Source organism: Acromyrmex echinatior, chromosome 3, assembly GCF_024713525.1.
Source record: "Acromyrmex echinatior isolate Ae372 chromosome 3, ASM2471352v2, whole genome shotgun sequence".
NCBI classification, from domain to species: Eukaryota; Metazoa; Arthropoda; class Insecta; order Hymenoptera; family Formicidae; genus Acromyrmex; species Acromyrmex echinatior.
In genome coordinates, this window is record NC_141854.1 from 11746307 (window position 1) to 11773526 (window position 27220).

At 26.1% G+C, this 27220-nt stretch overlaps 4 protein-coding genes and 1 long non-coding RNA gene across 8 annotated transcripts in view; 4 read left to right on the forward strand and 1 right to left on the reverse strand.

The window, feature by feature from the left end:
- LOC147910234 (uncharacterized) overlaps window positions 1–27220 on the reverse strand; it is a 45054-nt gene that overhangs the window by 9925 nt on the left and 7909 nt on the right. The window contains exons 2-3 of the long non-coding RNA XR_015544482.1: window positions 23190–23393; window positions 21520–21705 (exon numbers count right to left, since the gene is read on the reverse strand). This is a non-coding gene — a long non-coding RNA (uncharacterized LOC147910234). The remainder of the gene's footprint in view (window positions 1–21519; window positions 21706–23189; window positions 23394–27220) is intronic.
- Window positions 912–7878, forward strand: LOC105150025 (uncharacterized). 3 transcript variants are annotated; one of them, XM_087404270.1, is made up of 9 exons: window positions 912–996; window positions 1276–1395; window positions 2184–2301; window positions 2859–3120; window positions 3222–3338; window positions 3810–3900; window positions 4042–4184; window positions 5263–5395; window positions 5492–5892. In XM_087404270.1, exons 1-9 carry the CDS (start codon window positions 913–915, stop codon window positions 5579–5581), a joined length of 1158 nt encoding a protein of 385 aa, XP_087260396.1. In that variant the 5' UTR covers window position 912; the 3' UTR covers window positions 5582–5892. The 3 variants fall into 3 exon arrangements, with proteins under 3 accessions (XP_087260396.1, XP_087260395.1, XP_087260397.1); XM_087404269.1 differs by having other exon boundaries at window positions 916–1120; window positions 5492–7878; XM_087404271.1 differs by having other exon boundaries at window positions 916–1120; window positions 2970–3120; window positions 5492–7878.
- Window positions 6361–15094, forward strand: LOC147910235 (uncharacterized; the record flags this gene model as incomplete). The annotated part of the gene is made up of 9 exons (XM_087403921.1): window positions 6361–6504; window positions 6826–6945; window positions 7069–7186; window positions 7301–7565; window positions 8520–8636; window positions 8785–8815; window positions 8993–9138; window positions 9263–9395; window positions 14972–15094. Coding segments are annotated over exons 1-9 (1197 nt in total), but the record flags the coding sequence as incomplete, so codon positions are not given.
- LOC147910236 (uncharacterized) lies at window positions 15045–21578 on the forward strand. 2 transcript variants are annotated; one of them, XM_087404287.1, is made up of 9 exons: window positions 15045–15244; window positions 15433–15552; window positions 17296–17413; window positions 17506–17767; window positions 17920–18039; window positions 19144–19234; window positions 19497–19642; window positions 20242–20374; window positions 20659–21578. In XM_087404287.1, the coding sequence occupies exons 1-9, from the start codon at window positions 15098–15100 to the stop codon at window positions 20710–20712; spliced, it is 1191 nt and encodes a 396-aa protein (XP_087260413.1). In that variant the 5' UTR covers window positions 15045–15097; the 3' UTR covers window positions 20713–21578. The 2 variants fall into 2 exon arrangements, with proteins under 2 accessions (XP_087260413.1, XP_087260414.1); XM_087404288.1 differs by lacking the exon at window positions 15433–15552.
- Window positions 21734–26907, forward strand: LOC147910237 (uncharacterized). Its single transcript, XM_087404268.1, has 9 exons — window positions 21734–21975; window positions 22185–22304; window positions 22373–22490; window positions 23554–23815; window positions 24102–24218; window positions 24522–24612; window positions 24805–24944; window positions 25047–25179; window positions 25325–26907. Exons 1-9 carry the CDS (start codon window positions 21784–21786, stop codon window positions 25370–25372), a joined length of 1221 nt encoding a protein of 406 aa, XP_087260394.1. The 5' UTR covers window positions 21734–21783; the 3' UTR covers window positions 25373–26907.

Genomic DNA, 27220 nt, shown 5'->3' on the forward strand with positions numbered 1-27220 from the left:
AACGATCGATTATTATCGGCGCGGCTAAGGCCCGAATGATTATTTACGGAACGCACGAGCACGATACTACATATGTATATAAGATACATAAAAATATATATCTTTTAATATATTACATAATATATACAAAATATTACATGTGCTTTTATATTATTTATTTAGATCACGATTTTAAAACCAACGATATTATTAGAAATATTTCTATTTGAAAAAAATGGACTAATAATTAAGATATAAATATTATATAAACAAGTTTTATAAATTAACATTAAGAGAATAACAAAAATGCAATGTGCAGCGAGATAGGACGGTACATGTATTGTTGAACATATGAAATTTTATGAAATGGTAAAACATTTGTTCTTTCTTTATCCAAGAACGAGGAATCATATCATGATATCATAATCTGCATTTTCTGCATTTTCGCAAAATGTTTGTTATATTATTGTACTATCAAATCCGATTTCTTTTTCTTATTCGAATTAATATACACAAAATATGAAAGATGTTACTATTACATGCATGTATATATAGATATTGATAGCAAAAACATTGTTTTGATATACGACACTATGATAAAGTTGACTTGTATCAATATAAAATAGTCTGTGCTATCCGTAATACTTCTAGTCTTTGCAATAGCATTGATAATTTATTTTAATAAAAAAGTTACTTCCTAGGAAAAGATATATGGATTGTCAATTTTGATAATATTATATTGATAACTTATTTTCATTCTATAGTCGAGGAAGAAACTCGAGGAAAATTAATTTTTCTTATTTACACTCATTCTCTCCCTCGCTAATACTTTATGAATTTTTTACATCTGCTGTTTATCTCACGATGAACTTATCGTCATCCTTAAAATTATACTATTAGCTTGAGAAAGAAAAATTCACTTAAGTTTGATACATGGAGGGGGAAACGCAGTTTCGCGACGTTGTTCCTAACATACACACTTTAGCTTTCACCGAAGATGGACTTCGCTGGAGAACGGTACTATAAACTAAATAAAATTTTTCTGATATGTTTCGGTTTATGGCCTTATCAAACTCGAACTTTGAAGAAAATTCAAATAATCTTTTTCCAAACATTATTTATATCTTTTCTGATATGTCAGGTATTCAGTGATTTTTCATTTTACACGCATGTTATTAAACGCTTATTTAAATACAAAACTTGCCTATAATATAAGATATAAGTAATTGAATAAACTTTTACATAAACTTATGCTTACTCAAATTTTACAACGATGATTAAGACTATTATTTTCAGTGCAATACATTTCTTATAAAAAAATACAGTATGGATCGTATCTTGAAAATTTTATTGTTTATCATTCTGACTTGTATTTTTATTGTAAAATATAATGCATGTCTCCTACTTACCGATAATGTAAGTATTCATATATTTTTAATGGATTTGGAATTCTTTGTTTTTATAAAATTATTATAAATTAAACAAATTTTTGTTCTCATTATATGTAATACTACATACATACTTAGTGTATGACATAATTATTCGATATGTACAGGGTGGGCCATCTATTGGTACGTTTTTAAAAATGCGATCAAATGAGCATACATTGATATTTTTTATTAATTTTTTTTTTGTTGTGAAGCTAAAAGTATCCGCGTCAAGAATGAAAAACGATTTCGTTCATGTGGCTCCCTCTACTGGCCTTACAGTATGCCATTCGGTCACCCCAATTATTAATGACATTTTGGACTACCTCGGCGCCAATTTCACTCAAAACAGTCGTAATATAATGTCATCCACTAACATCCCTTTCTCACGAACTTTCCTCACCAATTTGCGTATAGCTCCTTCGGTGGGTGCTCTATCACGACCCATATTTCTTTTCAAAATTCGTACAGTTTCGGCGACACAGCACTGACTTTGAAAATAAGTTTTTAAAATTTCAAAACGCTCTTCAAGAGAAAACATGTTGTTTCGTGCCGCGGACGGTATGACTAATAAACTGTCAAAATTTCGGGTCTGTAGCTCGTTCGGTGTTGCCATACGACGAAATTCAAAAACGTACCAATAGATGGCCCACCCTGTATATTAAACAAGACATTAAAAACTGCAAACGTAACGATTATATAAAAATAATAAAAAATAATTAATAGGACATAATACCAAAAAAATTTACAGAATGAAATATTTTATTTATATCACAGATTAAATATATCTTTGATAGAGTTCGATACGATTGGAATATAATAAAAGCTCAAACGGAATTGGAAATAATACGAAAATACGCAAGCTATGCAAAATTATTTATGATCGGTTTTATACGTAAGATATAAAATCAAATATCAATCGTGTAATTCTTTTTTGTAATATATACTTTTACATTAATTTATTTATACAATATATTTATATATTAGGTGTTGGAATTAATTCGTAGCGTTTTACAAGTGATGGGAAGTACTTTCATTAATGTATTTTTTAATGCTCATGTGAAATAAATAACATTCTTTCATTAAAAAACGCTACGAATTAATTCCAACACCTAATATATATATATTTATTTATATATTTATTTATTCATATATTTATATATATATTTATATTTATATATATTTTTATTTATATGATAATTAATTATATAATTTGTTTTTATGTACATTATATGATTATATTTTTATTAAAATATTTAATTATATTTTCTTGTAAAAATTATATAAAATGTTTTTAAATGATAACATACTCTTAGATTGATGCAAATATAATTAGATTAATATATGCTGTATAATTTTTTTCTCCATACTAGTATTTTTATTTATAACATATGAAAATATACATTGCTCTTTAAACTACATTAAATACGCGACATAATTTGCTTGCTTCAGTTTTGATTATTAGCAGTTCATTGGGATTCGTAGTAATAGTTTGTTTACCCCATGTACTTAATGTGATCATACCAATGAATGAATCGCGGCCGCAACAAACATTAATTTTAGTGGAATACTTTGTTGATGAAGAAACATACCTTATCGCTATTTTGACACATATTATGGTAGCTATGTATGCTGGTAATATGACAATAATGTCTATCGCATCATTACACATAGCATACGCACTGCACACATGCGCCATGTTTAGAATCGCCAGGTAAAAACAAGAGTGATTTTAATTATCACGATTGTTGATTTTATCGATTTACTTAAAAATGCTAATATTGTAATAAGTTTAGTAATACCGTATTTTCATAGCTATCGAATAGAAAACATATTTAATGAAAATATACAACAAATGCCAAAGAATATTAAACAATATATATTTTACAACAAATTAATTCAGGCTGTATATGTTCATCGCAGAGCTATAGAGTTAGTATTAGTGTATATCCTGTAGTTCCTTTACACTTGAAGCCTATTTTGCCTGAGCAATTCAGCAAACAAAAATTATTGTTGCGTATATTATAAATATTATTTTATATTCACGTAAAAAGTAACTTTGCATAGAAAATATTTTAGTAATAGCTACCAAATGTTTAGTAAAATAATGTTAATTAAATGTTTGATTAATATAATTAAACATAATTTTACTTTTAGAAATCTTTAGTTACAACCAAACATTTAATTGGCATTATTTCATTATTTCACTAAACATTTGTTAATTATTACCAAACTTTTTTTTAGTATTGTTTTATAAACAATTTAATAAAAACAAATCTAATAAAAATTACTATTTTTCTTACAACTTTAGATGTGTCTAAAAATCCTCGCAGAAAAGGCTAAGTACAAAGGCTTAAATATTATTGCAATGAATTAATAAAAATACACATTTTGCTGTTGAAGTTTGGCCAATATTTTGACGAACAGTTTTGCGACATTGTATTTCGTGTTATTAGGACTTGGTGTGGCTTTGATGAGTGTCTCTTTACTTAATGTAAGTGCAATTATTGCGAAAAAAAGAACACAATATCATTTATTCAAAAAAGATTAATTATTATTATGACATACAAAAAATATATAACTACAAAAGATTATATATTAAATAAGATAATTAATAAACAACGTTCGATTCAAGTTTTATAATGCAGTAATATCCCTGGAGAAAGTGGACTTATTGATAATCGGCGCCTGTATAATGATACAGTTATATTATGTATTTGTGGGAAATTATGTTGGACAAGATGTCATAGATAACAGCATCAGCATTTTTCAAGCAACGTACGTATTAGATATATTTTTTAATTTTATATTTTTGATACATTTATAATACAATTTTGACGGCTTTAATACTCTCTGTAATATGTGAATAATTAAGAATATACAATTTTTCATTTTTTGAATACCAGCTTGATCAAAAAGTTTCCGGAAGAGACCACCAGGTGATGCTCTGAGTCAGCTGATTTGAGTTCTTTTTTTTGGCTAGGTTGCCACATCTATCATTGACATTTCCATCAAATTTTATCGCCATAGCTTGACATTTGTAAAAATTACGCCGTCTTGAGTACATCTACCTCTGCGCGTGTTTTCGATTTTTTACAGTTTTAAAAATGCAGTTGAATTTGCAACGAGTTTGCAACAACGAATACCATCCAACAGCCATCGAATTCACCCGATATGGCTCCCTGCGATTTTTTTCTGTTCGAGTCAAAAAACCTGCGGGGAACGCGTTTTAACAGCCGAAAGGAGGTAATGGAAAAATCGAAGACGGCTCTGATGGCTATACCAATAATAGAGTTCCAGAAATGTTTCGAGAGTTGGATTAAGCGCTGGCATAAGTGCGTTGCAGTCGCTGGAGAGTACTTTGAAGGGGACAATATCACTTTTGATGAATAAACTTGTATTTTGAATTTTCTGAATGAATTCCGGAAACTTTTTGATCAAGCTAGTATATCTAGTGAAAGCTTAAAATTTTTTAAACTATTTATAACTTTTTTAAGCTACAAAATCATTTTTTAAAATGTTCCTAAGATTTTGTATTAAGTTACCATAGATTAAATGAAAAAAAAGTTATTTAACTTTGCTTATAACTCCGTTAAAAATCATCATATTTCACATCAAAAAATAGTTTCTTGAAGCTGAAACTTTGCTCTATCGAATGATGTAGTGGCTAAATTTTTTTAAAAATATGTAGACATGATACAAATGAAATACTGCTACGAATTTTTGTTGTGACTTACAATTTTTAAAATTTAATAAGAATGAAAAAATTTATTGGTCATTTAATGACTACATTTAATTAAATATATATTTATCATTATTAATTGCTATACATGTGTATCTGTATATGTATTAACAGATACAATGCACACTGGTATGCTGCGCCATTATATATGCAAAAACTGATACTATTTATAATGCAAAGAAGTTACAGGAAGAGTGCTTTAACAGCTGGAGGTTTATTTGATGCGTCATTAGAAGGTTTCGCTAAGGTATTATAAGGAATTATGAGCATAAAAAATTACGAGCAATTTCCTTTGATTTATCTTATAAAATAAAAAATGATTTTTAATATTTATTATATTCAGCTTATGAGTATGTCTATATCCTACGTTATGGTCCTTCAATCCATGGGAGCACACAAAGAAAACCATGAAAAGCATGATAGTTACGTTTAAAAAAATTTGAATCGCAGGTTTTTACAATACAATCAGTACGTACTACATTTATTTCTCTGGATATTTATTAAAATAAATTTTGAAATAACAATAAAATACATTCTTCACTTTTTACAATTTTTACTATTATGTCATAAATTAAGACATATTTTTAGGGAATTAAAATATATTTTATTTTTTATCTGTGTTTTTTTTATCTTTAACAGTCGTATATATATCGATGTAATTATAATATTAACTTCTAATTTAAATTGATTAAATAAATATGTATTATAATTAACAATAAATAAGATACTTTCTGTGGCATGTGACTTATTGTGTATCAATTATGTAGTACACACACACCCGTGTGTGTATGTGTGTATGTACTATAAACAACTTTTTAATGTAATATTTTTTTTCTCGGCATTTACCTTCTAATATTTTCTTTAATATAATATGCTGAAGCATTAAATATGTAACATAAAACTTAATATCATCTTCACGATTCAACAACTTGTGTGAAAATAAAGACTGAATGTGGGTCTCAGAATAGTGACAATCGCGCGTGCGCAAGATATATATGAATAAATGATGAAAGCGGCGAACATTTGTTTTCCATCACGTATTTTATGTAATTTACCTTAATCGTCGTATTTTTTTTTTTTACCACAATCTCCTAAATAAAATTATAAAATTTGCGAGAAAATTATGATTGTGATCATCAATAATATTGTTGGAAAAAATGAGTTTTTTCGATATACTCGTGACAAATGTAGTGAAGCTTTTGAAGAAGTAAAATGAACTTTTACGGTCAGCGTTACTATAGAATCAATCGTTTTTTTCTAGAAATGACAGGATTATGGCCTTATAATAATTCTATGTATATATATATTTATAGAGCATTTACGATTTTTGTCCTTATATCTACTAGTATTACTCAGGTAATTTTTTTTATGTATTTATTTATAAAAAAATATAAAATATAAAATTAGTGCTTCTTTTATGTATACATATATTAATATTCCTTATACTTACTTTAAATTATAATTTTATTTAGTTTAATTTTAATATTTATTTTATACTGCTCATGTATCCTTCATTTATTTTTTACATGAGTCATTTTTATAAATATCAGAAAAATTCTAATTAACTTTAACTAACATGTGTAAAAATAACAGAATTAGACTACAACAGTGATTTAATATCTTTAGCATCATTCTTTAAAAAAAATTGTTGTAAATATAATAAAACTTTTTCTGCAGTTCATCAAATTGCAAAACACGGTTCACGATCTCGACGATTTTCTGTATAGTCTAACGTATACTATCCCTTGTTTCATCTATGTTATAAACTTTCTTAACTTCATTATTAAGATTGACAGAGTACGTGAACAATTTAATTTAGATTATTATAATAACTTATTCTACTTGATTATAAAAAATGTATCATTAAGATTTAAATATAATATTGGGGCGTTAACGTTTAATTATCATTAACATTATTAGATAAAAGATATGATGAATAGAATTCAACATGATTGGAATACATTAAAAGATGAAAGAGAATGCAAAGTTATACGCTATCATACCATAGTCGGAATGCGATATACAATGATTTTCTTTGGTAGGATATCAGAAATTTTACCATTTTCATTAAATTACAAACATATGAACACAGAGATAACGAAAACTGCTCTGTAATCCATTTCTGATATATAATAGTATGATGTTGTTTTAGCTTTTCTCTTGCCACTTCTATTTAGCTATATTTTGAGTTTTTATTTGCCGAGTTTTCTTGATTTTGTTTATCCCTTAAACGAATCTCGTTTAAGGAAATTGCCTCTCTTAGCAGAATATTGTATTCTCGATGAACAGAAATATTTTTATTCTATTCTGGTGCATCAATTATTATCAATCGTGCTAGGCTTAACAGCAATAATTGCAACTTCATCATTAAATATGTTATATCTTCTACATGCTTGTGGACTGTTTGAAGTGACTAGGTGAGATGTTGTAAATTTTTGAAAATAATAACGCATTTTGAATATTTTCTTGTACATTTTATATAAATGTATAAGATATATATAGATGTATAATATATTCTTTCTTTTTATCACATAATTCTATGAATTTAGCAATGATTATTATTAGGGATGCATTGGATCATAAAATTACCAGATATCAGATATTGGATATCCGAAAAGAATGTGATACCGGATATCTAATATTCGGTAGAGAAATTATCTAGCTGGATTTTGGATATTTTCCAGTACAAATTCCCCAAAATTCTAAAAAAACAGAAAAGCAAAGGAAAAATAGTGATAATAATTTCCATTATTTTTCCGTGAAAAGAAAAATAGGAAAGAACTATGCAAGAAATTTAGCTGAAAAGAATAAAATTCTGCATCAATAACGCAAACTTTCAATATAAAATTTCAATCAAATATACATATATATTGCCAGATATAATATTAATGATATTGGGCCATCTGATAGTAAAGATATAGGTAGTAAAGATACCGGATATTACTTTATACTGGAGATTTTCAGTGCATCTCTAATTATTATTGTTACAAAACACAGCAGCCATCGCAGAAGCAAAGTAAATTATAATATAAATTATAGAAAAAGATATATATATATTAGGTGTTGGAATTAATTCGTAGCGTTTTACAAGTGATGGGAAGTACTTTCATTAATGTATTTTTTAATGCTCATGTGAAATAAATAACATTCTTTCATTAAAAACGCTACGAATTAATTCCAACACCTAATATATATATATATATATATATATGTATATATATATATATATAACTTTTATACTCAAATACATGATAATTGTATTCAATGAATTGAGAGAGAGAGGGAGAGAGAGAGAGAGAGAGAGAGAGAGAGAGAGAGACTTGATATATTATATCTTATTACCCAAAAATAATATGAATCTATATTTATAGCTACCGTTTGAAACATGTCTTCGATGACGGAATGTTTTCAGTAAATACAAATGAAAAATATGCCATAATTCACGCCAGAATCGTAAAAGTTGTAAATGTCCATACAAGAACAGTTGAGTGAGTATATCAATCATGAAAAAAGATGCAAGGTATCTTAATTTTTTTTGCTAAAAAATGATTTGCATATATTTTCAGTGTAAAAAAAATTAACGCGTTAACTTAAATATTATACATAATTAATTCATGCAATTTTTCACTGTTAAAGATTTTTAGACTACCTGATGTCCACATTCAAGGTAACCTATTTTATTATGTTCGTACTTGGAATAATTGCGATAACTATTAATATGTTTCGTGTGAGTTATTTTTTAAAATAAATATTCTTAGTTCTATTTTATGTTCTTCCTATGTAGCAATAAAATATTTTCTAATTATAAAAAATTTAAAATTAGTTAAAAATTCCATGTTTTTAGCTAATCGAGGCTATTTTAGCAATGAATGATTTTGGGGAATTAATAGCAACTGGCTCTTTTAGTGGAGGCCAGTATGCTTTTTTGTTTTTCATCAATTATTTTGGACAAAAACTAACAGATCGTAGTATTCTTATGTTTGATAAAGTGTAAGTTTTTAGAATTAATCCATGATACATTATTTGCTTATTAAAACACAAATTGTATTATACATTTAATAAGAATCTTAATAAAAAGAAAGAAATATATCACATTCTCTTTGTAATTACATAGATACGATATACCATGGTATGCAGCACCCGTGCATATTCAAAAACTTTTTATATTTATACTACAAAGAACAGTAAAAGGTTATGTGCTCAATATTGGTGGTATAATTATGGCATCGCTGGAAAGTTTTGCATCGGTAATGATATATTATATTTTTCTGTCAAATTATAAATTTGAATAATTAATTAGAAGATTATGAATATAACATGATTAATGCGCGAAGAATAATATAACCATACAAAAATAACTGAAATAATTAAATGTTTATTAGATTTTAATATTATGTTACAATTACATCTTTTAGATGGCGAGTTTAACACTGTCTTATCTCACCATGTTATATTCCGTGCGTTTAAAATAGACAGCAAATCTGATTCTAATCAATATAATGAAACTGTGGCTTGTGAACATGAGAACTATATCATCAATTATGAGACAATTCTAATATAGATTAAATACATTTATCATAAGTATATATCATAAACAACAAAATATCAGAATGATCATTGCAATATTTTATACTTTTAAAGTGTTTTTTCATGCTAATGCTCGATATGCTCATTTGTAGCTTTAAAATAGGTTATTTGTGATCAAAATTGACGCTAGACACTGAAAAGGATGTAGCGTCACATATGTAACGTTCAATCTAAAAAAAATTGAGCGATCTGATACGGAAGGTTAGAAGATAAAAATTTTTAGCTTCAAATGCTAGCATTAAATTAAGACCATGTGACCAGCTAACGCTGCTTTTCAACGTCTGCGTATCTTGAAATGACATTTTTACCTTATCATAAACTTTGATCAATAAGTTTACCCCTTTTTTTGACGATGCACATGGCATCGATATCAAAATGCTATCTTTTTATTCGTACACTATAATTTTATATAATGGTGGCAATATTATAAGGGTAAGGGTAATTCGAAAGGAAAATCGAGATATATAATTATTTAGGAAGGGAAAGTTAAAAGCTATCACGCAAAGCGAAACTAAGAAACTTTTTACCATCAAACAAATACATATTTCTGAACTATTATCTACAACACTTCATAAAAGAGATACTTTTATTTCTAAATTCTCTGAAATAATTCAAATTTGATAGCAATCAGCATACATTTGTATGACTTATTATATTTGACAATAACTTTTTAATAAATAATAAGCGATAATTTAAATCTTTTGATTGTTAGATTTATAACTTTAACAATATATGTTAAAATCAAAAACATTAAAAGACCTCTAAACAAAAGCCTTCCTTATAAGGGGAAAGGCTTCCAAGTATTCTTTATCGGTTTTATGAAATTTAGTTAGTAAAAAAGATTTTTTTATTGATAACCAAACATACTCAAGGAATAAAATTAAATCTTGGAAATCTTGTAAAATTTTCATTTCTCAGCTATACTTAACTTTTGAACGATGCATGATTTCGTAAATATACAAAATGTACAGAATTTCAAGACTTAACGTTGTGCGCTTAATTGTATATATTGTCCCTTGAACGCAAGTCTCTCCTCGGCATGGCATGCGGCATCGCAACGTGACATCCGTCGAGACTATTTGCACGCAACTTGGGGTGTGCCAGGTAATATAGGCGAGCGCACCTAGTAATTTTTATATACCAGTATATACCAGAATAGCTTTCGAAATTCTGTACATTTACGAAATTATATTTACGAAATTATATTTACGAAAGTATATTTACGAAATTTGTATATTTAGAAAATTATGCATATTTTGTTCAGAATTTGTAGTTGAAAAACGATTTAGCTGATTCTACCCCTTAAATATATTTGGCCAATAAAAAGAAATATGTATTGAATATTTTTATCTCCTTTACAAACCAACTAAGTTTCATTAAAATCAGATAGGGATACCTCCAAAGTTTTCCTGTTAATATTTTTTACTTTTTTTATGTATTGAGTTTTTATAATCTTATATTTTTTTTAATATGAAAATTGAAGGAGCATCAAATAAAACTGTATAAAAAGATATTAAGCAGTATTGTCTAAGCCGATACCGAGATATTTATAATAAGAATTTGTATATCAAATATCTAAATTTGTATGTGCAAGTAATTTCAGATCTTCGAGTTCATTGAATTATCCTATGTATATAAGATGCAAGATCTCGATAAATTGACAATTTTTATTAAGAAATCTGTTGAACGCTGTTTGGTTCGCAGTTTGGTTTCTATAAAGTTAGATTAGAATTTTAAAAATCATGTTTTTAAATTTTGTTTTGTTTATTTTATTATAACAAATGTTCAAAATGACGATCTATAATTTCATTACAAACATTGCATCTACTGTGAATTGACTAAGGCACTTTTTAGAAATTCTGAGGGTATTGAGAATCACATCACATGCGTTTATTTTTCTATTCATAAGCTCATTTTATATTGATAGAGATTATGTATATTAAACTCTTTATAAGAAATGTGCAATCCTCAACAGTGTTGAATTCTAAGGAATTTAGCGTTTTAAAAAAGCATCGTCGAATACGAGTTATTTAAAAAAATATAGTTCAATTTAACGAGAGCTATCACACATACATTTCTTTAGGTTTGTCGCAAAAAACATTCTATATATACTCACACAACACAGTTCTTCAAGAAACGTCCTAAAAATGTCTAAAAGATATCCTACAAAAAACGAAAGGATCATTTTGCTAAAATATCTAAAAGTTCAATTGGATGCAGAAAATAATTTTATTGGACATCAAAATAATTATGTAAGACGCTCAAACTGGTTACTCAAATGTTAACACTTTTTGCAGTATTGCTCATTATACTTGAATTTCCTACGTAATATATACATATATATATATATATATACATACACATACACACATAGTGTTTAAGATTGCATCAATTGAAAATTTGATTAAAAATGTGAAGAACGCTGCCGGATAACAATGTAGATTAGATTTCGTATTAATAATAAGTAAAAACATGAGAGCAATCTTTTAAATTATGTATAATTTTTTCCAGGCTGCTGTAGGAAGTAATCGCTCACACGCTCTTCTAACTGATTGTACATCCTATTTTTTATATTAATTCTTCTTTCATACAGGGTGGGCCATCTATTGGTACGTTTTTAAAAATGCGATCAAATGAGCATACATTGATATTTTTTATTAATTTTTTTTTTGTTGTGAAGCTAAAAGTATCCGCGTCAAGAATGAAAAACGATTTCGTTCATGTGGCTCCCTCTACTGGCCTTACAGTATGCCATTCGGTCACCCCAATTATTAATGACATTTTGGACTACCTCGGCGCCAATTTCACTCAAAACAGTCGTAATATAATGTCATCCACTAACATCCCTTTCACGAACTTTCCTCACCAATTTGCGTATAGCTCCTTCGGTGGGTGCTCTATCACGACCCATATTTCTTTTCAAAATTCGTACAGTTTCGGCGACACAGCACTGACTTTGAAAATAAGTTTTTAAAATTTCAAAACGCTCTTCAAGAGAAAACATGTTGTTTCGTGCCGCGGACGGTATGACTAATAAACTGTCAAAATTTCGGGTCTGTAGCTCGTTCGGTGTTGCCATACGACGAAATTCAAAAACGTACCAATAGATGGCCCACCCTGTATTACAAGTACTAGCAGCAAAAATAATATTGATTACATTTTACTTCAGAGATTTTGAACAAACAAGAAAAGTAATTTTATTTATAGAAAATTTTAAATAAGAATTGTGCAGAAGAATTCTTATTTAAATGCTATACACATTATTTGAATTTTTACCTTGATATATCTCATATCTCTTGTTACTTATCAGTGTTAAAGAGCAGAAATTATTAAATATTTTTTAAGTATATTTTGTTTATGCTATGTTGAAAATTTTTTGTTTTTGCACGATTTATTGAAAATTTCGTTAGAAATTAAAAAAACACACATCACATCACAATTCATTGATAAACACAACACTTCGTGAGCAGAAAAGATTTATCAGATAGCACTGTTCAACATTGTCAACACTAAGAAAACGAAGTTTCGCGACGATGAAGAAATGTACACGACCGAAACTTTTCGCATGATGGTTCACGCTCTATTGAGGGAAATGCCACGAATAGAGACTATTGTTCGTTACTGCGCCCGCGCCGCGTCGTAATGCCAACGTCAACGCGACGACGCATTGCACTGTACTGCTTACCCATTGGAACAGCTGATTTACACAGCATGCAATATTTTTATTAGTTTTTAGTGCACAAGTTTTGTCGTATCTAAAATTAGTTGTATGTGATGTTGAGAACATTCGACATGACGTTCTCTGATCAATAAAATGCATCATGGAATATTTTTGTGAAATATCAGAATATATATTTTAAAAAATTTGAGAAGAAAAAGAAAAATCACTATATTTTTAATTAATATGAAAAAAACATTAAGTATTTTCTTGTTGACAATTATATTATTATATATTATATATTATTATTATTTATCGTTATTAGTGTAACGTAGATACACTGAACACTTTTTATAGTACTCGGTGCTACTTTAGTTCTTATTACTTTTTCTTATTACTTAAAACTAGTTGCAAGTATTTAAATTTTAGAGTTGAACTTTATAATTACCACACTAACTAATTAACTATTAACTACTAACAACTATTTTTTTTCTCTCAGTGTAAATATTAAAATTTTTAATTTAAAATTTTGCTTTGTTATTATATTTAATTATAAAATATATAATGTTAAATTATATTTATATAACAATAAATTAAGGTTAAATATTTTGAGGTTTTAAATCAATAAGTTTTACCCATATACATATGAATAGTTATTGACATGAATAATTGAAAAAAGAAAAAAGTCTTGTACATTTATAGAAAATATTCATTGAATATCAATTTTACATATGTCTATCTATATTTAAATATAATTATTTAGGAATAAAAATGATTGTGTATTAATATGCTGAAGAAAATATATTCTAGTCAGCAATAAATTATTTATTTATTTTGCGATTTTACATTAGGGATAATATTAAATTAAAAAAGTTGAAATACTGATGATACAAAACAATACTTTAATTTCTTAATATGAGATTATCAGATAAATACTGAACATGTCGCTGAAATGTACCTATGGCCGTATTCATATTCAGTTTTTATTTTAAAATCGTCTTAAATAATGTCTTAAAATGCTAATATTGCTCTGTAATTAGCTTATGGTGTCTTAAGACTGTATTTGATATCTTAAATGTGAGAACTGATTTTAAGTGTCGGTTTATATCATACACTTTACACTAAATAAAATAAATATATCCAAAAACTGTAAAATTTTTTCATAGTCTCTGTTAATTCTTTGTATCTTAAAAAATGGCATTATCTTAAAAGAGATATATGGAATAGATATATTTAAAGAAATTTATTTATTCAAATATATGCATGTATCAAAAAGTTTCAAGTTGATATATGAAAGCTGCATTGAACACAATTATTGACGACTTGACGAACAATGAAAAAGAATGTATATTGCAGTTTGGCATAAGAAAATTATCCTTCTGGAAGAAAGGCACTTGTGTTGTAATTGTGTAGATTACAAATTTTCTTCACATGTCATTTTTACGCATCTATATGAATAGATGTAAAATATGCAAGGAATTTTTAGTCATATTTCTATGTAAATAATTTTGCAAATTACAAAATTATATTGAACTTATGCATAAATTGTAATACTTACTTTTTGCACTTATTTTATAGACAAGCAAGAAGCGATATAGCGAAAAATATAATTGGTTCAATAAATATAGAATATGGTGGGAGAGGAAGAACGTAAAGATAATTCTTCGTTTCTCAACACAGAAGTATTTTGACAGTCGTGAGAAGATGAACTTCGTTGGAGATAGATATTATAAACTCAATCGACATCTCTTGCTATTAGTTGGCTTATGGCCAACTAATGAAAATTCTATCTACAAGTATTGTCAAATGATACTTTGTAACATTTTTATAATATTCATGATGATTTGTCAGGTAAGAATATTATGCAAAATTTCACATGAAAAAAATCTGCTTATCACTAAACGTCATGTTTCATTTAATCATAGTATGTTATACTTATATAAAAAATTATTATTCCATTAATAAAACTACAAATATAAAAACTATTCGCTTGAAAAATTTTCCAATAATTATCAACTTACCAAAATTCATGGTTTTAGATTACGAAAATGCTAACATTGAAACGAAATATTGATGTCATGCTGAGACTTCTTTCTTTTACTGTGCTTTGCATAATTTATATTATAAAATATCAAACGTTCTGTATTGTTGCTAGAAAGGTTAGTTGATAGTGCATTGCAATCTCTATTATGTAATATTTTTTTTATTTTCAAATATTATATTAGAAAAGAAATCGTTAAAATAAACAAGCGTTTTCCTTTATTATCATAAAATCTCCTCCGTTTATTATCATAAAACATAAAATAATTTATTAAACATTGATCTACTCTACTTTATAATACACGTTTTCTCAGGGGGTCGGATTAACAGTAAAGGCTAACTTAGGAGCGGCAAGTTTAGGGAGCCGGCATTTTTTTGAAAATATTTCTAAAAATATAGCCATTTTTTCCAGGCGCAATGATTGAGAAAATTGTCCATCCATTATCCATCATTATTTTAATCATTATTTTAATGATCCAACGATCATTAAAATCTAGTTGAGGTTTCGCGCCGATTTCATTCTATCAGAAGAAATTTGAGAGAGATTATGCCAGCTTTTTTTTATCATTGATTATATAGAATGAAATAAATAAATTTGCGATAAATGAGTTTTCTATCAAAAAAAAGTTTTTTCTATTGTAGTAAAAGAGATGTATAATAATTTTGAAATTTCTAAGTACCTATTAAATCTATGAAAACATTGTGCAAAAAAGTTAAATTAATAAAATTCTTGTGCAGAAATCTTTTTTTTTGTTGTTCGTTGCGAACGCAGACGCAACAATTGAGAATCTGAGTTTGAGGGTAAAATAGAGGCGGCAATGATTGAAATGCCTAAGAGCGGCAAAATTTAATCCGACTCTGTTTATAGGAAATGAAAGAATTACTGTTCCATATTTTTTATAACAATAATTTGATAATGACGTTGCAATTTTTATAACTATAATGATAACTAACTGAATGCTAAAATTATGCTAAGGTTAAGAAAGTTACATGGAAAAGTAACTTGCATCATTACGCATTTATTTACTGAAAAAAGTAATTTGTAAGAAGTAACGTTACCTCATTATAAATAACGACTAAAAAGTAACGAGTTACAAATACAGAATTAATTGTTTCAGTAACGAGTGACTTTTCCAATTCGTTATAAATAATGATCGAGTAACTTTACAATTGTTGTTATCGTTACAGTCATAAAAAAATTTGTTGTTGTCAAATTGGTATTATAATAACGAATAAGAAATATAACGGCGTTAGAAGTAACTAGTCATTTTCATTCCCTGCTTACTTATTTTATCTGAAATCAAGAGATGATATAGTGTCTTTTTCACTAAATATATTTATTTATCTATTATATTTAGATTTTACTTCTATACGATATTAATAACATATAGTGCGATGTAAATTACAAGTTCTTTTTAATTTTTTATCTTAATTTGTCACATTTTTTATTAATGTATAACAAAACATTATAATAAAAATTGGAAATATATTTTAACATTTGTTGCAAAAAACGATTAGAAAAGAGTTAAAAAATGGCTTCAATTGACTTTAAATCAACATCTAAAAAACTAATTTCATAATTTTCCTCGAAGTATATGAAGAAAAAACATTTGCATTAACAGAAAGTAGGTACAAGAAAACTAATAACAATAATATCATGCAATATTCATAATTCAGATAATGTATTTTAAAATGTATTATATGTAGAAGAAGTTAAAAATAAATATGTTATTTTTTTATATTTCTTTAGATTTATGATCACAAAAATAAATTTTTATACTTTCATATTATATTTTAGCTATTTTTGAACTCCCTCCTTTACACATACATTTAAATTTATTCTTATAATTCTTTGCAAATAGATAAAGTGTCTCATGGATCGTGTAGAAGAAGATTGGAATATGCTTAAAGATAAAAAAGAATTAGAGATCATAGAGAGATATACTTGCATTGGAAGTATGTGTACTTTGAGTTTGACAAGTAAGAAATAGATACATATACACAACATAGCGGCTTTTAAATAAAAGTACAATTATATTAAAAATCTTACTTCTTCTCTATTTTTTATGCAGTACTGGGTTTTGTAACTATGTTAAGTTGTTCTTTCTTACCATTGATACCAAGCATCCTCGATATTGTTACACCATTGAATATTTCGCGTCCACGACAACTTCTATTTCCGGGAGAGTACTTTGTTGACCAGCAAAAGTTTTTTTATGTAATTTTATTGCAAGTAGACGTTACTATAGGTTTAATAATTATTACTTTGATAGCCACGGAAACGTTGTATGTAACATATATACAACATGTTTGTGGAATGTTTCAAATTGCCAGGTAATAAAATAAAGAAAGATCGAATAAACATCATAATCATATAAATTGTTTAATTTCATTTTTATTATGCATTCAATGCTTTATTTTTATTTTAATTTTTTAATTAATTGATATGCTATCAATTTTATTATATACGATTGCTATTTTTATAGTTATCGAATGGATCAAGCATTCAATGACAAGCTTTTACAAGGATACACATCTGAAAAGCAAGCAATTATCATCTACAAACGGATAATTGAGGCTGTACATATTCATAAAAAAGCTCTCGAGTCGGTATAATGCATTTTGCTTATAGTAAATGGAAAAATATTTGATTGGACGATTAATACATTGTAAAGTATTGAATCTTTGTCAGACAATATTCATATCACAAGATTTAAAAAATTTCTCAAAAATTTGTGCAGAGTAAGAAGGGTGGGAAGAAATGAAAATTACATTTGTCTAGCTGGTCATTTCTACATAACAAAAATTTAATTAATAAATTATATAATAATTTGCTATTTATATATCTGAAAAAAATCTTGCGCTAATTCATTTAGCCAAAAAATTTTCTATGAAACTAAGTAGGTTCCTCTATATGTTAATAATAACTGATTTGAAAAATCAAGTGCATAGAATTTATACGCTATTCATGCACTCTAATATCAGAATAATTTTAATTTTTTGCGCAATCTCTTAAGATACTTCCTGCTTGAAAATAATAATATTCATTCCTAAGTCATTTAAAATTGCAAAATTTATTATTTAGTTCTGCGAAATATATCTTTGATGTCTACGCTTATTTCCCAGTAATTTTTACATTGCAATCCTTATTTCTTTCCTAATGCCAAAGACATAATTGTTATAAAAATTTTTGAAGAAATACAACATAAAATTAAAATGACTATAAATATAAATGCGCATAAATTGTAGATTAATTGTATTAAAATTTAATTATATATTTATCAAATTAATCGATCTCTACTATTTTTAAAAAAATTTGAAGATAAATTTTTATATTTCTGATGTTAAGAGAGGTCTTAAAAGTTGCAGAGTAAAAACATTACAATATTATTATATATACAATATTTCAATATTACTTAGAAATAATAACGCAATAATTAAGGATATATTTTGCATAATTAAATAATGTACTTTTATAATTTTAAACGACGTGAAGATACAAATATTGCTGTATAATCCAAAAAAATATCAAAGGATGTAGCATAAAATCGAAATTATTTTGATATTTGAGCATAAATTTATTTGTGGATTATAATGCGCGTAAATAGCATATTAATATATAATTTATTTATTAAATTTTGATTAAGTGAAGAGGCCAACTAGATAGACGTAAACTTTAATGATGCAATAGTAGTTAATCTTTGTTCAAGGTTTTCCGAATTCCTATGGTCTACTTTGGGGATATCATATAGCATTCTCCTTCTAATCGGTATTACATCTCTAATCATGAATCTTTTCTGCGTGAGTTATACTTCTTTAAGTATTTCATATATCTAGTTTTGTCCAAACATTATTAATATATATATGTATATATACACATGTATATTAATATATTAATTTGATTAATATTTTATTAATTTTATATAATATATTATTATAATTGCATAAAAAAAACTATACTAAAAAATACAAATTTATTTTCTTTTAATAAGAATTTATTATTAATGTGTTTAGCTAATATTTATTTCTAAATTTCTGTAATTATTGCTCATTTTTTTTACAGCTTTTTCAAACAGTTCTATTTTCAAAGAAAGTTAACGAAATCGTATTGATAGGTTTTTTTATACTTGGTCATATTATTTATTTATTTGTGGGTAACTATCTTGGCCAAATTTTAATAGATCATAGCACAGATATTTTTCAAAACATGTAAGTACACATAACGCTTTCAAATGTTTCAGAATTTTAAAAGTTTATAAAAATTTTTCTAATAATATCTGTAAACACTAATTTTATCTTGTTGTATTATTATAATGATAACACAATTAATACTCTTTGATTATCAAGCTGATTTCGACATTAGGATTAATAAATTAAGTATTATTTTGATATTTTATTATCTTTTTTAATGTCTTAATATAATTTATATTATTTTTTTAATGTATTAAATACTTAGTAAAATCATTCTTAAACAGATGCATAAAATAGTTGCTCTCAAGTAAGTGATGGAACTCTTACGAATTTTACGCATTACCCAATTATGGATGGCAATTAAAATATTAAAATGATAACAAATCATTATATTCACATATTAATATAATAGTATAACACAAATGTTAATTAACTATCTTAATATATTAATTATTTATATTTTTTTATATTTTTTGATAAATTTGACATTATTAACAACAGTTACGGATAAATACTTAAAAACACTTAAAATAATTCCAATCGTCTTAATGATATGATAACGAACTGTATCTATGATGTCATAAATGATGAAAACTAATACCTAGATAAACTTTTAGATACATCACACGATGGCAAGGCGCGCCTATACAAGCACAAAAATTATTGCCAATTATAATGCAGAGAAGCTTGAGAAGTTGCAAAATGGTTGTGGGTGGAATGTTTGTTCCATCATTGGAAGGCTTTGCAGCGGTAAATGCAATGCCAGTCGTATTTAATACGACATATTAAATTTTTTTAGAGACAATCGAGTTAATTTTTATCTCACATTAACGTTCAAAGCTTTAACTTATTCATTCTTTGATATTTTATGTATTTAAAATTTTCTTCCAAAAGTTACATTTATAACGATCTGCTGTTTTGTGAGCACTTTATGTATATAAATTAATTTTTAATGTTTTATACCAAGTTAAAAAAATTAAATAAAAATTATTAATATTTAATCTCTTTTTATAACGCATAATTTTGAATTTCAGCTTATGAGTACGACTCTGTCGTACTTTACAGTACTCTGGTCTGTACACAAATAATGTTATTTAAAAAAATTTACATAAATTGTAGTTAATTTTAACATAAATTGTAGTTAATTTTAACATCAATTGTAGTTAATTTTAAATTAATAGATAAAACATTAATATAATGGAATACTGGAAACATTTTTATTTTAATTTGTTAAATTTTATGAAAAATGTAAAATTTTTCACTAAAATATACAATTCAATATTAATTAATAAGTTCAAATTTTTCTTCCTAATTTTTGTTATATTATTGTTAACTGATTAAAATTAATAAAAATTGTTAACCAATAATAAAAATAATGCAATTATGATATTAATAACTTAATAATATCCATTTAATAATATCCATATGTGTCAATAAGTGTGTTAGTAGTTTCGATATTTTTACAATTAAATGTTGATTTATAAATATATTATTTGATCAACTCGTAAATCTTTTAGAATATATTGTTTAAATTATGATAAAAAAATTGTGATAAAAAATTATTGTGATAAAATTATGATAAAAAATATTTCTTATACAGATGAATTTTAATATTGATGTTTTTGTATTGCAAATATTGAGATACGAAGATTTATGTATAATAGCATTGTAACAAATTTTTTTATCTATGATAATTTACACAAACGCAATAAATTTCAATTGAAATATCACAATACATCTTTTGCCATCTGATGCCTAAGTTTATTAATTCTTATAAAGTAACATCACCCTATCTGTTGCGCTTGCGTGTAAGGGAGTAGTAAAGGAGGAGAGATATAAAATATTGAAATGCACTACGCACTTAAAATTATGATAATTTATTTTCTATTACTTACCATTATTATTCTTAATAGGCATATTTGTAAATAGATATAGTTTTTCTTTAGACGAATAACGCATTCTTATTTCTTGTTATTATCTTATCTCTATTTGCATAAATGCAAGCATTTGAGGAATTTTAAATTGTAAATATGTATTGTTATCTCAATTATACGTATAGCAGACACGCATTGCAGAGAAGTCTAGAAAACAAAAGATAATTATGAAAATTAGTGTAAAAAATAAGAAAATTTTTGTAGATAATATTGAACAGTGGCTACATGTTCAGTATTATCTATATGACAGTAACGTGTGAATTGTCGTCTGAAATGGAGTTTCCTGAAGAACAATATTTTAAATTAAATCGTATTTTATTATCGATAATTGGTCTTTGGCCATATGATAATTTTCAAACCAGATATATCCGTTTCATATTATCCTTATTAATAATGATATCATTTACGAGCACTCAGGTATCTGTCTATAATTATTTTATTTGTATTTTTAATATACGATTTTATATGACGTAAATTTTTTTATGTGATAGTTTAAATTACAAAAACGTTACGAAATCGATCAATTTTTTTATTATTTTGTTGAATATCTTATTGATATTGTATATTTTCTTATACTTTGTAAAGTTAATTATTATATGAATCATCACGTGCCATAATTTTTGCAGCCGATAAAATTATTTGTTTCGGAATACAGTTTTGACCTTTTTTTAGATATATTTTCTTATAACATCATTTTTTTAATATGCTCTATAAAGTATATCACATTTTATGCCGTCTTAAAAAATGTAAGTTCAAGAGCAGCAATTTTAATAAGAAATAAAATATTATATAATACTTATTATATTACTAGTAGATTAAAGAAATTCGAGAACGTGTTCAGAATGATAGGAGCGTTTTGACAGATAATCAAGAAATCAAGATAATATGTAAACAGGAAAGCATCGGAAAATTATTTACAATATTCATAATAAGTAAATATTAAACAAATAAAATCAATTATTTATGAAGATATTAAAAATAATTACTTCATAAATATAATTGATTTTATTATAATTATTTGAATAAAACGAGAAATATATATAACATACATGTTCATATACATATGTACGTGCGTGCATGCATGCGCGTGTGTGTGAACGCGTGTACATAGGGTGTTTCATTACAAAACCAATATGCTTTGCCAGCGTATTCAGGTGATCATTCTAAGCAAAAGTTCATATACACCATTAGTTCGGTTCCGTTTGCGATATGAGTACTTTTGTTGCATAAGATATAATAAAAATTCTGATTTCTACGTAATAGTCATTTGATTTATTGATATGAAATCATTAAATTACAATTATTATATGGATACTCAATAGAAATCCGTTCACGTATTATTCAAATTGTTTATTACTGTAAAAGTATTGTGATCCATGATTCCGATGTAATTAGTAAACGTTAGTAATGTCATGACGCGCGCAGCGCGACGCATGAATGCTGCAACTTGTATTATCGCCTATTAACTTTTCTGTCATGTTTTTTCTTCTGTTTTTCTCGCAAGAATTCGGACGTCTTAAGGTGCATTTACATGCAAGTATCAAGCAGCAAAAGTAACAATCAATCAGCTGGATGACACGGGCAGTGCAGTGAAATATAAAAAATATTTTTTACGCCACTGTAAAAATCACCTTGTTGATTGGTTGCTGCTTCCGCTGCTTGATGCTTGATGCTTGCATGTGAATGCACTTTTACGTGTTTATCATTACTTGCAATACTTCTGATGCATTAGCCGCTTGGGACCGAATTAATCAATGATATACATATAAACTCTTTTACTTAAATTGATCATTTAAACACGCTAGTAAAGCTTGTGGGTTTCATGACGAGACACTCTGTATTAAATTGGAACAGATTTTACATTATTTATTATATTTTAATTAAGATTAATAACTGATACAATAGATAATTCTATAACTTTAGAATTTATTTATAAAGAAGTAATGTTATGTAATTAAATGATATTTATGACTAATGATATTGTGATCATTTCAGTTTTGGTTTATATCGTAATTTTTTTCTACATTTTTATGCAATATATCTCAATCTTATTCGATATTGTAATGCCTTTAAATGAATCTCGTCCACGCAAATTGCTATTTCCAATGGAATATTTTATTGATCAACAGAAGTACTTTTATGTCATAACAATACATATAGCTGTGGGACTACTTTTTTTAGCGACCAGTGGTGTAGCTACAGAAACATTCTCATTAGTAAACGCATTACACGCTTTCGGGTTATTTAAAATCGCTAAGTAAATACTTTGATACCAATTCTTTTCTTAAAAATAATTGTGCTTTTTTAATTTTGGTTTACATCGTAATTCACTCATATTTATATTAAATTTTTGAGAGTATTGTATTTTTTTATTAATATTCTCTTCTCTTTTTGTTGAATTAAATTAACATATTTTTTATGATTATGATTAAGATTCCACAATTTTAAAGTATTGTTAAAAATTATATATAATTTTATATATTAAATGTATATTGTACTTGTACTATATTACATGCATTAATGTAATAATTGAATTTTTCTAGTTATCGTATGAAAAATATATTAAGCGGAATTAATCCACAGAAAAAGATAACTGAAAAATATGCCATATCTCATAATAGAATAATGGCTGCGGTGGATTTCCATAGAAGGGCGATTGAGTTAGTATTTTAACTCTAAATTTGAAAAATTGAAAAAACTCTTATTAAATTACTAGTTATTAAGAGTTTAGAAAAAGTGATTGCTTATATCGTAATTGTCAGACATGCATTGATTAATATAATATTCATTTCAAATTATTTATCTATCAAATATAATTTCGCATGTATGGAAGAATGAATTTATTAAATAATAATGTTTGAAATAATGTTTTAAAAAATTATGCTTTTGTTTGTTTTAAAAAAATTATGCTTAATTGATCGATTGTTGAAGGAATAATAATGTAAAATATTTTATTCTGTAAGATTTTCTGATTTATTGAAAACAAGTTTTGGACAAGTATATTTAATTTTATTTATATTGGGTGTGTGTTCGATAAGCATCAATTTTCTTAATGTGAGTAACGCAACATCTGAAGCATAATGATTTATTTAATCATTTTTTATAAATTTTTTATAATTTTGTTAAAAATAAATTATTATTTTTAAAAAAATAATAATTTATTATATTTTAAATTAACCTATTATATTTTAATTAATTACATTTTAAATTATTAATTTCATGTAATTAATGCACTATTGCTTGTAGCTATCTCGGATAACGGAAAAAGAAATTTTGGAAGTTATTAAATATGCCTTTATAATAGTCTTGCATATGTTGTATTTCACTTTTAGTAATTACGCTGGGCAAGAATTTATAAATTGTGATACGGATATCTATCGTACGATGTAAGTTACACAGTTGCTATTATTAATTTTTTCACAACTACTTTATATTATGTAAATTATGTAGATTACGTGACGTTTACTATTTTATTTATAACTATACAGATGCGATACGAAATGGTATAATGCCCCGTTAAAAGTACAAAAATTGATATTCTTTTTAATACAAAAAACTACAAAATGTTACAAGATTGATGCCGGTGGTATGTTTAGTCCTTGTTTGGAAGGTTTTGCCACGGTAAGAGATCTTATTAAATTAAAACATATATGTATATGCGTGGGCATGCCCTTGTTATGTGTGTGTGCATATGTGCGTGCGTTTGTGTGTGTATATTTTAATCAATCATTACATAAATTAGTTCAAGAAGTATTCTCTATTTTAGGGTTTGAATATGTCGATTTCTTATTTTATGGTCCTTCGCTCCATATAATTATAATGTCCAATACTATGAAGCTGTTTTATTATTATTTTGGTAAAAAATAAGTATTAACATAAATAAGTATTAACATAAATAATATTATTAGCAATATAATTAATAAACTAATAAACAAAATTTGGATTTCAAAAAATGTTTTCTGATTTTCTTGATTAAACTATTTTGCCATTTTAGTTTATATTTTAGCAATACTTACTATGCACTATCTTCTTACTGTAAGTTCAATTAATAAAATTGAAATATTATGAATGATATATATTTCTAAAAAAGACTACTATTGATACACGATTTATACAATCTATTATTGAAAAATATAGTTTATAAATAACTTGGCTTGATTTATTCTTTGTGACTTGATGGTTATTGATTTTTTTATTACTTTTGAAAAATATGTCAACATAAAACAACAGAAATCAAATATAATATAAGCATTTTTAATTATTTCTTTCAATACATTTTAATTGTGCAATATGCCTTCAATTAAGTACTGAATAAATTTCTTTTCTCGAGAAAAAATGCGCAATGATTTATATGAAATTAATTGGCCTATGTACATGGACACAAAGAATTATTATGTTAACATATGCGCAATTATAGTTATTGACAAATTTTATAAATATTTTATAGTATATGGTGTAACCTATCAATATTTTATTTTAACCTGTTATATAAAATTCAAATTTAATTGCTATAATTATAAATTTAATTTATCTACAAGAATATAAATATTATCGTAATTACTAAAACTTTCAATATTCAGAGTGACTACTTTTTTTATGCTATGACTTACAAAACTATGATCTTTCGATTTGCTATGATCGATTTGCTAGTTAGGAAACATTTAAATTTGAAAATAAGAGAGATGCCAAAAAATTATTAAAATCTAATGCAAATAACAATGTTGAACTAAACTTCTTATGTATACATTACAAAGTAGAAAATAGCTAAACACAGACCAGGTTCTATCTTGCTATCTAATAATGCTTCTATGTAAATTTTAAAATACATTTTCCTGTTGTATAAACTACGCACCGATTACTATCGAATTTGAAACACAATCATAAAAAGTAGAAAAATAATAATTACACAAATTAAATTGATTTCGTTTTAACAAAGATGCTAATAAGATTGTTAAAAACATTGTAAAGAATTTATTGCGAAAAATATTCCGGGGTTTTAATCTTTCTACTATCCTAAGCGAGGGTCTTTTCCGATTCGATCACTAAGACATGGTAATATTTATTGGTGGTAATATTTATCGCAATAACCAGTTTGTATAGTTATCCATTTTATTTACATATCTAATGACAACTATGCTGAACAAATTTTTATAAATCACAGTTTTGCTATTCATGAAAACATGAGTACGAATACAAAATAATGCTAACAGAAAGTAGAGATATCATTAATATTTTCGAATTTAAAATATATGTGCAACCAGATTAAAAGTACACCAAACATCGTAAAAGAATTACATAAAAATATATGTTAATGTACTCGTAATAAAGAAATAAAGTTTTTTCAAAAAAGTTTCGTATGTTGCAATTTTTATTACGCAATGTAATCAATAAGCTTTTTTCTCCTGAAATCAAATTTTGACATTTTTTTAAATAAATACCGTTGTTAAGGAAACCGTGTGGTATTTCCTTGGCGAACTGTGTGCGTGCATATGTGTACGCTATTTCTATCATGTTTTGACACGTAGGTTGTCTGCACGATAAAATGATGTAGAACACACAGTGAATAAAAATGCCTTTATTGATATTGTCACAATGAAGCTGCGTGAGGGACTGACGCGGAGATCACACGTCTTAACCAGAAACGAAGTAAAAGTTAGGTACC

What these genes read in the sequence shown, in the direction of transcription:
- LOC105150025 (XM_087404269.1), top strand. Translation starts at nt 977, where the DNA reads ATGGACTTCGCTGGAGAACGGTACTATAAACTAAATAAAATTTTTCTG. An exon ending in TATCTTTTCTGATATGTCAG is followed by an intron (nt 1,121 to 1,275) that starts GTATTCAGTGAT and finishes TATTATTTTCAG; the next exon opens with TGCAATACATTTCTTATAAA. An exon ending in TGAGTGTCTCTTTACTTAAT is followed by an intron (nt 3,901 to 4,041) that starts GTAAGTGCAATT and finishes GTTCGATTCAAG; the next exon opens with TTTTATAATGCAGTAATATC.
- LOC147910236 (XM_087404287.1), top strand. Translation starts at nt 15,098, where the DNA reads ATGAACTTCGTTGGAGATAGATATTATAAACTCAATCGACATCTCTTG. An exon ending in TAATCATGAATCTTTTCTGC is followed by an intron (nt 19,235 to 19,496) that starts GTGAGTTATACT and finishes TTTTTTTTACAG; the next exon opens with CTTTTTCAAACAGTTCTATT. An exon ending in CATTGGAAGGCTTTGCAGCG is followed by an intron (nt 20,375 to 20,658) that starts GTAAATGCAATG and finishes TTTGAATTTCAG; the next exon opens with CTTATGAGTACGACTCTGTC.
- LOC147910237 (XM_087404268.1), top strand. Translation starts at nt 21,784, where the DNA reads ATGTTCAGTATTATCTATATGACAGTAACGTGTGAATTGTCGTCTGAA. An exon ending in TTCCATAGAAGGGCGATTGA is followed by an intron (nt 24,219 to 24,521) that starts GTTAGTATTTTA and finishes TTATTCTGTAAG; the next exon opens with ATTTTCTGATTTATTGAAAA. An exon ending in ACGGATATCTATCGTACGAT is followed by an intron (nt 24,945 to 25,046) that starts GTAAGTTACACA and finishes ATAACTATACAG; the next exon opens with ATGCGATACGAAATGGTATA.